At 39.5% G+C, this 13,267-nt stretch overlaps 1 protein-coding gene across 1 annotated transcript in view; it reads right to left on the bottom strand.

The window, feature by feature from the left end:
* ptprq (protein tyrosine phosphatase receptor type Q) overlaps positions 1 to 12,632 on the bottom strand; it is a 197,557-nt gene extending 184,925 nt beyond the window's left edge. The window contains 5 exon segments of the mRNA XM_043708887.1: positions 2,308 to 2,598; positions 4,370 to 4,550; positions 6,633 to 6,850; positions 11,368 to 11,625; positions 12,555 to 12,632. Coding sequence (XP_043564822.1) covers positions 2,308 to 2,598; positions 4,370 to 4,550; positions 6,633 to 6,850; positions 11,368 to 11,625; positions 12,555 to 12,597 — 991 coding nt within the window. The 5' untranslated portion in view covers positions 12,598 to 12,632.
* Between the last annotated feature and the right edge of the window lie 635 nt (positions 12,633 to 13,267).

Genomic DNA, 13,267 nt, shown 5'->3' with positions numbered 1-13,267 from the left:
AGACTGACACACCGGGCTGGGAGACTGACACACCGGGATGGGAGATTGACACACTGGACTGGGGGACTGACACACCGGGATGGGAGATTGACACACCGGGCTGGGAGACTGACACACCGGGATGGGCGACTGAAACACCGGGCTGGCGGACTGACACAATGGGCTGGGAGTCTGAGACACCGGGCTGGGAGACTGCAGACTGGGCTGAGAGACTGACACACTGGGTTGGGAGCCTGTCATACCGGGCTGGGACCCTGACACACCGGGCTGGGACACTAACACACTCGGCTGGGAGACTGACACACTGGGCTGGGAGACTGCCACACTGGGCTGGGGGACTGAGACACCAGGCCAGGAGACTGACACACCGGGCTGGAGGACTGACACACCGGGCTGGGAGACTGAGACACCCGGCTGGGAGACTACAGACCAGGCTGGGAGACTGACACATTGGGCTGGGAGACTGCTGACTGGGCTGGGAGACTGCAGACCGGGCTGGGAGACAGCAGACCGGGCTGGGAGACTGACACACTGGACTGGGAGACTGACACACTGTGCTGGGAGACTGACACACCGGGATGGGAGATTGACACACCGGGCTGGGAGACTGACAAACTGGGCTGGGAGATTGACACACTGGACTGGGGGACTTACACACCGGGCTGGGGGACTGACACACCGGGCTGGGGGACTGACACACTGGGCTGGGGGACTGACACACCGGGCTGGTGGTCTGACACACCGGGCTGGGAGACTGAGACACCCGGCTGGGAGACTGACACACTGGGCTGGGAGACTGAGGCACTGGGCTGGGAGACTGAGACACCGGGGCTGGGAGACTGAGACACCGGGGCTGGGAGACTGAGACACCAGGGCTGGGAGACTGAGATACCGTGGCGGGGAGACTGAGACACCGGGGCTGGGGGACTGACACACTGGGGCTGGGGGACTGACATACCGGGCTGTGGAACTTCCACACCCGGTCTGCCTCAAGGCTGAGAGTCTGAGCCTGCGCTGATGCTGGGGAATGTGGAATCTGTACCATTGGTACTGTCTCCACCTGAACCGTGTTAGGCTCAGTGTTCTTGCAAGCCATGTTATATGGCCGGGAAGGATATTTGGGAAAATGTGATAAATCAAAAGGTCGAGACAAGGATAAAAGACTAAGACGGAAGATATAAACAGACTATGGTAGTAAAGGATGGCGTATGTAAAATAAGAATAGATCAATAGATAAAATGATACAAAAAGAAAAGAATAAAAAGAAAGACTGTATCTGAATGCATATAGTGTTTAAAACAAAACAGATGACAGAGAACGCAAACAGAAATAAATATGATCTGGTAGCCATTACAGAGACATGGTAACTGGATGACATTGTTTGGTACCTGAATATTGAATAGGAAAAGATATTATGAAGAATAGCGAACTATGAAAACGTGGAGGGGTGACTCTGTTAGTTAATGATGATATACGCACAATAGAGACCTAAGTTCAGAAACCAGGATGCAGAAATAATTCTGGTGGAGGTGTGAAATGATAAAGGCAAGAAGTACTTGTGGGAGTGGTGTATTGACCCTCTAAATATTCTACCCTTAATATTCTTCCTGTAAGTCCTAAATCCCTCTCCAGAGATGTGAATATGTCACGCAATCTGATAGATTAGTGCAATACAGAGGCAATGCAATATATTATCAAACAAGGGGGAAATCAAGACTCTACACAGCATTATTCAAGGTTGTGGAAGGGAGTTTTCCTGGTCTCATGACCCTCAGTCATCCCTCAACAAACAGAAGTGTAAAGGATTATTTGAGGTTTTACCTCATTATTATTTATGGAAGCCTGCTGGATCCAAATTGGCTGCCACATTTACCTATAACACTTCAAATCTAATCTTTTGTGAACTATTTTCTGAAATTATGCTGAATTTCACACCATTTTCTGTGCCTGGAGTCATGCAAGTGTAAAATAAGGTTATTTATCCTTAGTTGCCTATTGGCTAAGCGTATTAGTGTGTACTACCCCTTTCCTCTCAGGGGAAGCACTCCCAGCACATGCCTTCACCAGTTGCTACTATCGAGATTGATAACATTTTGTTGAAACTGTGAAGGACCTTATGCTAAATTTTCAAGTACCATCCCTTGGTTCTTTTAATTAATTCTATGAAGCTTGTAATAGTTTCAGAGAACTTATACTATACACAAATTAATTTCTTGAGAGTACAACCAGCCCCCAGAAACAGATCTGTCACCACTCAGAAGTTAACTTTGAAGTTAATATCATCTTAAAGTAACCATTAAAACTTACTTGTTTTTACACTCAAAATTGGAGTAATTGTACTTTGAACACCTGTACCATCTCTCATCATTAATGCAAAATAGTATTGTTGTCCAGGATGCAGCCCAGGAATAGTTGCTTTCGTCGTATTTAATAATATACTGTGGGAATATTCTTTTCTTTCACCAGTAATAGTTTGGAACCAAATAAATAGTTCAGATCTTGTGCTGATTAAACCATCTAAATCATCCCAAACAATGGTGGCTTCATTTTCATTAACATCTTCTAATTTTAGTGAGACAGTCTTTGGAAGAGCTAAGACTGAAGAAAAACACAAAGTCATAGAATCATAGAGATATACATCACGGAACAGACCCTTCAGCCCAACTTATCCATACCAACCAGAGGTCCTAATAAACCTAGTCCCATTTGCCAGCATTTGGCTCATATCCTTTGAAACCTTTCCTATTCATATACTCATCCAAAATGTTGTAATTCTACCAGCCTCCACTACTTCTTATGGCAGCTCATTCCATACACACACCACCCTGTGCGTGAAAAAGTGGCCACTCGGTCTCTTTTAAATCTTTCTCCTCTCATCTAAACCCCTCTTGATTTGGATTCCCCGACCCTGGGGAAAAGACCTTATCTATTTACCCTATCCATGTCCCTCGTGATTTCATAAACCTCTATAAGGTCACCCCTCAACCTCCATTGCTCCAGGAGAATAGCCTCAGTCTATTTAGCCTCTCCCTGTAGCTCAAACATATTTAAAAATGGCTTATAGAAAGTTCTAAACTTTTAGCTCAGTATAAATTATCTAGTTTTGGTGAAATTCTGAAGCAAAATGATGCAATGCCTATTGTACAAACAAGTATCATTCACTTCCAAATGACACCACTTATCGATAATGAACTGTAGCATCCTTAAGTAATGCATCCCATATCAATGGTGAAGCAGCAAACCTCCACAATATTTCCGAACAATAACGATATTTTACAGCAAATAAAGACCACTAAAATCAGTGTTATAGCTGCATGGTAAACAGAAATTAAACTACTTGTTGTGACTGACCAATAGGGATTTCAAAAGAGGGGACCCAATTCACCTTTCCTCACCTCATCATACCAAGTCTCATAACAATACAAGACAGGTTTAGAGGCTTTCAGCTCCGATGTAAGTTTCATACAAATATACCACTACAGAAAAAATTCAAATACAAAAACAAGACAAAGATACCACAAACTTCTCTCAAAAGTTGAAAATAATAATGAACTAAAGAGAATAAGTCATGTGTTTGATCTATGAAACAATATCCAAACTCGATAGATTTCCCTCCAAAACTCTGGTCACCAGGTGGTAATACTCAAAGCAGATCCTTGAAGCAACACAACTATCAACAGATCAGTAAGTCAACAGATCTAGAATTGCAAAGACAAACAGCATTGCCACCTTAAAGAAAAAAGAATGCATACACAATTCCAGAGATGACCTAATGTGGATTTTGTGGTCTTACCAAGATTAAGTTTAGGAGTTTCACTTTGTTTTTATTTTGGTGACTAAATTGATTTAATGTTAACATTGAACTGTGTTTCCTGCTTACAATTATTTCCTGCAATTACTTGTTGGAAGATTACTCTTGTTACAATAAAATTTACAGTAAAAGCTTTGGCCATTACTTCTTACTGCTGCATGAGAAGTTTCACACCAATCATCCACTAATGCTTAAAGGCAACACAGTTCAGAAACATGAAGCCATTAGATATGGTTAATCCCATTGGAATAACCCATTATGTTATGTTAGTCTTTAAACCATATTTTCAGTAAGCTTGCATTAGTTTCAATATCCATCATGAGATAAAGTTCACACAAAAGGTGGTCCTTGGAAAAATAAGGCATAATTTAGGCCTAACGCATTATTGTTATTTTATCATTATCAACTAAGTCATACTGTGAAGTTTAAAAAGTACAAATAAAATAATAAAAATCCAAAATACTACCTTATATGACTTTTGCTTTGGTCATTCAATAAACATAATTTTGTCTGATAACATTTTCTTCAGTGTAGAAACAGCTTTTAAATATAATTTACCTTCATATTCACAAATGTATGGCAGAGGAAGGAAGCAAAACAGCCCTGTAAACAGATAGTTTGGACCCAATGGATTCAGCTGTAATGCATAGCAATCACTTTCGTTCATTGGCAAAGTCTGCCACAAAATACTGCTTAAATTATAAGGAGATGCATCAGTCCACTGAAGCTCAGTTTCTGTCTGGGAGAGAAATCATTTATATCCATTACACTGAGTAAGATCAGCATTATTGTGGAGTGTGCCTTTATACAATCAACATTTTAAAGGAGAAAGCAAGGATTGAAAGAACTTTCATATAAACAGGTCAATGTTTCATTTTTAAAGAAAATTAGCTAGGCAGTCACTTGTGTTCTTTTGACTGCATGTTAAATCACATAGTCAAACCTAGGCTGGGCATAAATGCCTAAAGCCATTAAATTAAGCGTATGTTTCTGCAGTTTATGTAGCTTTCTACCTTTTAATTTTCTCCAATTCTAAGCTTCCCATATACTGTCCCAACATTTTAAATTTGCCATTCTAAATGAACACATTGCTTTAATGTGCATGATTACTCTCCAGAGGATCCTTGACCCCAGGGAAGGTCAGCTGTTGGTCACTTGAATTTTAATACTGTTTGCTGAGCGTTTCCTGAATGAGGCAATGCCAGCTCTTCCCAACTCTCCAAGTAGTAGACAAGACCCCTTTTGCAAGGCAAAAGTGAGGACTGCAGACGCTGGAAGCCAGAGTTTAGATCAGAGTGGTGCTGGAAAAGCACAGCAGGTCAGGCAGCAACCGAGGAGCAGGAGCGATTTTCCTGCTTCTCCGATGCTGCCTGACCTGCTGTGCTTTTCCAGCACCACTCTGACCAAGACCCCTTTTGCCTCAATACATTCCATACAATGTAGTTTAATTTTATATTCTAGTAAAAGCAAAATGAGCTTCAAGACAGTTTCTACCTGTCAATTAGATTCTGAAAATTAAAAACACACAAAAAGGCACTTAACATGTCCTAAAATTGATAGTAAAATTTTACTGTAGACTTACAGTGTGGGTAATTTGATAGAGATGATCAAAATGAGGAAGGGATGGTGAAAGTAGATCAAAATAAATATTTGTTGATGACTAAATATTGAAGATGCCACTTTAATAATAAATTAAAACACTTGTATATGATTTCCAATTACAAACTACATGTTTATGTACATTGTCCAGTGGTGAAAAGGAATGCAATGATCTGATCAGAAAGTAAACTTAATCATAATTAGCTTTCATTCATCTCTAAATTATCTATTATGAGCACCCAATATCAGAAGAATGTACTCCCTTAGCTAATTAACATTACACACTCCCACAGAAAGGCTATGATATAAAACAGCTGTCTAAAATATTCAGCAACAGGTCATAAAACCATGGGATGTTACAGCCATGAGCCATCAAGTCTCACCCAATGCTTTTCTCCATGTAAACAACTAAGTCAATTCCCCATCTCATTTGTTCCACTTCCACTTTAATACTCTACTTTTCCAAGCAAATCCTGTCTTAAAATAATTTTCTTCAACAACTATTAATGGCAGAAAATGTAATACTCAATATACCCGAAGCTATTGTTGTCTACATTTTCAATTAATGCTTTACTGAGCATTCTTTTGACTGGAAATAATGGATACAATTTTTATAATGTCACAGAGCATTTTTATTGCAGAGAAAATGACAGAAGGGCCAGTGTGGACTTGCTGGGCTGAAGGGTCAGTTTCCACAATGTAGGGATTCTATAATTCTATAAATAAATAATTCTATAAAAAGTCAGGAATCTCAAGTACTAGGCTTTGCTATTTTTGCAGGGGTGCAACGGGAGTGCAGTTCCCAGAGGCAGTTGTCCATTTAAATGACCAAACGCTCCAATGACATCTGATTTTGGACCACTGGTATCTGCAGACTGGAGTATGGATGTTAGATCAAGTAAGCGCAGATACTTTTCCCATACATTCCTCTGGATGGCCAAGTACTCATATGGAGAACTGACAAAACCTGTGAATATGGTTCTTGGGGTTGAAGGCTTCAGAGATCATTTAGGGTAGGGATAGAAGAGGTTCCTGATATCCTTTGGTGATGAGAGCCAGGATCCCTTTGGGAATGTGGGTCAAGTACCCTTTAGGACTGTCAATTGCAGGGAGGCATCAGAAACTCTGGAACCTTGCCTAAGTGACTATGCTATAAGCATGACCCTGAAAGCTTCATTGATGCTTTTCAAAATATTTCTGTAACAAAGGATTTTCCACTCACCTTAATGTCATTTAGACCAGTCCATAACATGCTGAAGTTATCTAGTGACCTCAGGAGTGAAGATACAAGCTTATGTTCTTCTTCGGTATTGATATCAATAAGATGAGCTCTATTAACTGCTGATTCACAGAAATGTGATGCATCTTTCCATCGCTTATAATCTTTTCTGATCCAGTAGCAACTATAGAGTGATCCTACCCAGCCAGGAGGGCATGATGCTGCAGATGAAATAATTGTATTATTAACAAGTTAAAATAAAAATGACCCAGATATGGAATTGTAGAAATTTGACACCCATGTTATGATCAGGAGGGTGACAGTAATGTGTTTTAATATCTTATGGTTACTTGTGGTAATTGTTGATGCCAAATAATCCAGTAGTCCTGTCAACATAGCAGGAGCACAAACGTATTCATTGTCTAATGGCTAATTTGATATGCACCATCAAGAGTGGCTTGGTAGTTGCACTACTGATCAAGCTGGTCGGGTCGTAAAGGTCATAGCTGCTAGACTGAGTCTGCAGCAAGTGCTGAGGGATCCAGCAAGAGGGAAAAACGTACTTGATCAAATCCTTACCAATCTGCTAGCTGTAGATGACCACCGCATTGTCCTTGTAAAATTCTGCCTTCACATTAAAATTAACTTCCATCATGTTGTGTGATACTACCACCATGCTAAATGGGACAGACTCCAAACAGATCTAGCAATGAAAGACTGGGCATCCATGAGACGCTTGAGCCATCAAAAGCAGCACAATTGTACATCAGCACAATCTGCAACCTCAGGTCCCAGCATATCCCCCATTCAACCATTAGCATCAAGACTGGGCTCAACCCTGGTTCAATACAGGAGACCATGCCAGAAGTGGCACCAGGCAAAACTAAAAATGAGGAGTCAACCTGGTGGAGCTACTAAATTGGACCATTTGCATGCCAAACAACAAATGCAGCAAGTGATAGACAGAGCTAAATGAGTCCACAAACAATTGAAGATCTGCAGACCTGCCGTGACCATCCAGTCATGGATGGTGATGGACAATTAAACAACTCACTGGAGGAGGAGGCCCCACAAATATCCCCATCCTCCATGATGGAACAGCCCAACACATGAGTGCAAAAGATAAGGCTGAAGCATTTTCAGTAATTCTCAGCCAGAAGTGCCACGTGGATGATCGGTCTAGGCATTCTCATGTTTTCCCCAGCATCACAGACACTAGTGCCTTCAGCCAATTTGATTCACTCCATGTGATATCAAGAAACAGTCAAGACACTGAATATTGCAAAGGCTGTGGGTCCTGACAACATTCCGACAATAGTACTGAAGGCTTGTGCTCCAGATCTTGCTGCTCCTCTAGCCAAGCTGTTTCAGGACAATTTACAATTTGAGCATCTACCCGGCAATATGGAAAATTACCAGATACATCCTGTACACAAAAAGTAGGTCTAAATCCAACCTGTCAATTACTGTCCCAACAGTCTACTGTCAATTATCAGTAAAGTTATGGAATGTATTATCAACAGTGCAATCAGGCAGCACTTGCTCAGCTAAAACCTGCTCAGTAGTGCCTAGTTTAGGTCTACCAGGGCCATTCAGCTCTTGACTTCATTAAAGTCTTGCTTCAAACACGGACAAAAGAGCTGAATTCCAGAGATGAGGTGAGGTGAGAGTGACAGCCCTTGACATCAAGGCTACATTCCACCGAGTGTGGCATCAAAGAGCCCTAGCAAAACTGCAATCAATGGACATCAGTGGGCAAGCTCTCTGCTGGTTGAATCATATCTAGCACATAGAAAGATGGTTGTGGGAGGTTATTCATCTCAGCTCCAGCACATCTCTGCAAGAATTCCTCAGGGGAGTGTCCTAGGCACAATCATCTTCAGGTGCTTCATAAATGACCTTCCCTTCATCATTAGATCAGAAGTGAAGATGTTCCTTGATGATTGCACAATGTTCAGCATCATTGACGACTCCTTGGATACCAGAGCAGTCCATTTTCAAATGCAACAAGATCTGGACAATATTCAGGCTTGGGCTGACAAGTGGCAAGTAACAATCATGCCACACAAATGCCAGGCAATGGCTATGACCAATAAGAGACAACCTAACCACCATCCCTTGACATTCAATGGTATTACCATCACTGAATCTCCCATTATCAAGAGTTACCATTGACCAGAAACTCAACTAAACTTGCACAATGGCTACAAGAGTAAGTCAGAGGCTAAGAATACTTCCATGATTAACTCATTTCCTAACTCTCCAATGCTTATCCAATATCTGCAAGACGCAAGTCACGAGTGTGATGAAGTATTCCAGACTTGTCTGGATGGGTGCAGTCCAACAAAACTCTAGACTCTTGATATCATCCAGGACAAGGTAGTTCGCTAATAGGTACCACATCCATAAAAATCCATTCCCTTCACCAACAACAATCAATAGCAGTAGTGTAAATTATCTTAGATCCTTAGACAACATTTTCCAAACTCATGACTACTTCCATCTAGAAGGAAAAGCACATTAAATATATGGGAATGCCACCACCTTCAAATTCTCCTTCAAGCCACTCACCATCCTGACTTGGAAGTATATTGTTATTCCTTCACTGTCGCTGGGGTCAAAATCCTGGAAATTCCCCCCCTAACAGCATTGTGGGTCAACTTACTGCACATGGGCTGCAGCTTACCACCATGTTCTCACAGGCAATTAGGGACAGGCAATAAATGCTGGCCAGCCAGCAATGCCCACTTCCCACAAATGAATAAAAGAAAATTGGTGATTATCATCCAGGAAGTCAGAAGGTGGCAATATATGTGATACTTTTAGTGTTAAGTTGGCTCCAAAGTCAATACTACTGGTTATAGAATCATTGTATCCTACAATGTACAATCAGGCCATTCAGCCCATCGAAGCCACATTGACCTTCGAAAAACATCCTACCCGAACTCACCTTATGTGTGGAACCATGCATTTCCCATTGGTAATCCGCTTAGCTGGAGAAAGTGAGGATTGCAGATGCTGGAGATCAGAGTTGAGAGTGTGGTGCTGGAAATGCACAGCAGGTCAGGCAGTGTCCAAGGAGCTGGAGAATTGATGTTTCAGGTATAAGCCCTTCATCAGGAATCCACTTAAGGTAGCACATCCCTGGGCATTATGGGCAATTTAGCATTGCCAATCCCCCAAACTTGCACATCTTTTCAACTGTGGGAGGAAACCGGAACATCCAGAGGAAACCCACACAAACACTGGGAGAATGTGCAAACTCAACTCAGGCAGTTGCCCAAGAGTGGAATTGAAATGGGGCTCTGTGAGGCAGTAGTGCTAACCACTGAGCCTCCATGCCACCTGTACCGGTGTTGTAACACTCAAGTTTTCACGCCTTTGAGGCAGACTCATCAGTCTGATACCTGAATCAGAAAAATGTCAACTAAATAGCAAGCCTGTCACTTTAAGCACATTTGCAGTGATAAATCCATCACTGGAATTCTTTCCATTTGGCACTAGATAACTTTACAAACTAAACCTTAACAGAATGGACAATCCTGGAAATTTAACAGAGCCTTATGCAATTAGATCATCCTGAGATCATAAAGAGAGATGAGGGCGTACTCATACCAAAGTAGAATAAACCAATATTATCTAATTACACTGTATACTTACGTGAGTAGAAGAAGCCATTCCTAAAACCCTACAGTCTGTGTACTAGCCCAACTGTGTTCCACATGTCAGCTGGAATCAGTGTTGACATTTATTATTCATTAGCATAGATAGAACTATCTAGGTTGACAATCATACTCATTAGTAAGTGATTGTGAATGTTGACAATGATTGGCATTTATCTATTATCCTAGACCTTATAATGACAACGACACAGTTTTAGCTGATTAAACCTTTCTCATACTCTTGTACACACTAATGAGACTGTAAATTTGGGTATTGAAAAACTTCCCTTAAATTCTGGATTTATGTAAATTCAAGAACTTGTTCACTTCACACTATACAAATAGGGGTTCAGTCTATATTGATTTCTCAGTGAATTAATTTGCAGGCTGTTAAATATTGCCATGATTGTGTTAAGAATCATGTCTGACCAAAAAAAACATGAAATGTTGAACCAGTTGATATTTTCAAAATTTCCACATCTGAGCAGCAAGCAAAATTTCTCTTGACTAAACTACTTAAGTAGAATGTTTGAGTGGAAAATTGAGTTTGAGTTCATTACTTATTAACAAAGCATAGTAAACTCATAAATACTAATTCAAATGGTAAACATATGCGGTAAAGGCATATAAGTTATTTGCTTATTTCTAACAATAGGTTACTGTTAAATTAAAAGAGGATTAAACATTTTGTGGTTTAACTTTATGTCAATAGCCAAAGGTTATGCAAACACTGATTTGTTGGAGTGATATATTTTCTATGTTCCTATGAACTAACATTTTGCTATTACATTAAAGAAGTATATCAACCTGAAATACAAATTCCTCTCATAATTCTTCTAAGAAGCATAATAGCTCTATATCAGAAAAAAAGCCTATCCATTATGTTGCAATTTGCTTGCATTTGAAACTCTTTTAATTGATTTGTTGAAATGCATATGCAATTTTTTTTAATGCACACAACTAAACCATTTGTTACAGAATGCCCTGCTTCCAAAATATTCAAAACTCAATACAATTATACAGTAGCTCAATACAAATATCAAAAAATAGACTATATGTACATAACGTTTTCATACCTGTTTCAATCATAATATAAAATACTTGCGTCAAGGACAGTCCTGAATGATGCAATTGCTTCAATTCCAAAGAGAAATTATACAGAGTTCCGGGTTTTAATTGATTCCATGTATAGTTATTTACGACTGGTGATACGGTGTATGAAGTGAAATTAAGGCTTATTGTAGTGATATGTCTTCCGGTCCCAAACTCCCTCCAATTGAATGAAGCAGTAGTTGTTGAAACATTTGTTATAATGGCAGTTTCTCCAAGTAAACCTGGAGAAATAGAAAGTGTTAGCATTGCTCTCACCACATAATTTGCAAATCTCAAATCTAAAATGTTTTCTTCTAAACTTTCCAAACATTTACATTTACACTTGAGTAACAAATACAGAAATTTTTGGAGGAATGCAGCAGGTCTGGCAGAAGTGAGAAAACCACCTGTCCCATAGATGTGTCATAACATTCCCAAATGAATTGATGTAAAATGACTATCACCAAAAGTCTGATCTAATTACTATCATTATTTAACTTGTTTATGAACAATCTAGAATGATCAACTGGTGTTTTGGGTTTAATTCTCACCCAAAGTAGGGCACTCTTGGTTATTATAGCCTCAGTGCACTGGAGCAACAACTTAAATCATGTACTCATACTTTGCAGAGGGATTGAACCTACAATCAATGTTCAAAGCATAATATAAAATATAAGTCTTAGTAGATATTCATTGGTTTAAAGAAAATCCCTCATTCACCGATCTGATGGATTAGACCTCTGAAAAGAATAGCTGAATGCAATTCTCATTATAGTCCAATAGCCATGTTGTGAAGTATCTTTTAGTCAAGTTTGGTGTTTCTAACAAGTCCCCATTCTTCAAATACCATTTAACATGCAGGTAAAAACCAACTCCAAGGCTTGTAGACTTCCACAGTCTGATTTGAGTTATCACCAGAAGCAAAGGAGAGACTAAGTCAGCCAGTATCAAAAATTCACCAGTAGAGGAGAATCAAATCTACATCCATCCTTCCATTACTATGCCGCAGTTTGGTTTAACAATTGGCAATATAGTGTAATCACATGTGCTTCATAACATTGCATAGGAAAAACACATAAGAATAGAATATATTTTACTATATTTTTTCTTATCCTGTACATGGTTGCCTAACTGTAAATCATATTAACTTGTTCAGCAAGCTTGCACTTACCTGTAGTGAATGACTTATGGTCCAAAATTTTTCCATTTCTCATTGATTTTATGGTAAAATAATAATTCACATTTTGCTGAAGGTCATACAGTATGATATTTGATCCTTGAGCAGATCTCTGGACAATAGAAAGAAAACTGCATCATGATTAAAGGTGATTCAGGAGAAATGCTGAAACAGATACAAATGTATGCAAAATAGAATAATTGAATGTGTTTATTTAATGTGAGGAAATGTAAATTCACCCAAACTACATTTGAAATATTTCCTAATATATGCAAGGTTCTACAACTTCATCTTTGATTATCTTTTCCTATAGATTGATGAAAATTAGTGTAGTTACTTACAAAAAAATGTTAAGCTAAATTAATGTACATTTATAATCATATCTTTATATTTCTATTTTAATAACTGAATTTATCAAATATGTCTTAATATCTGCTTGAATGGAATTTTCTAGTTTTATCTAAATTCAATAAAATCAGTTCTCCAAATCAGAAATAGTTTGTTTTAAGTAGTATAAGTGCATCCTTATTGGGACTGATCTCACCACAAAGTTGGAAAAAAGTGGAGAAAATGATCCATATGTGATCAAGTATCTTTCTGCTTGAACTCCATCAGGAAAATGATTCCATTCAATCAAAACTTTACTTGTTGTTGATCTGTTCGTGGCTAACTGGCAATCCAAACAACCTGTGGACTGGAAAATGCAT

Source organism: Chiloscyllium plagiosum, chromosome 19 (assembly GCF_004010195.1).
Source record: "Chiloscyllium plagiosum isolate BGI_BamShark_2017 chromosome 19, ASM401019v2, whole genome shotgun sequence".
Lineage (NCBI taxonomy): Eukaryota > Metazoa > Chordata > Chondrichthyes > Orectolobiformes > Hemiscylliidae > Chiloscyllium > Chiloscyllium plagiosum.
This window is presented reverse-complemented; position numbering and strand designations above follow the sequence as displayed.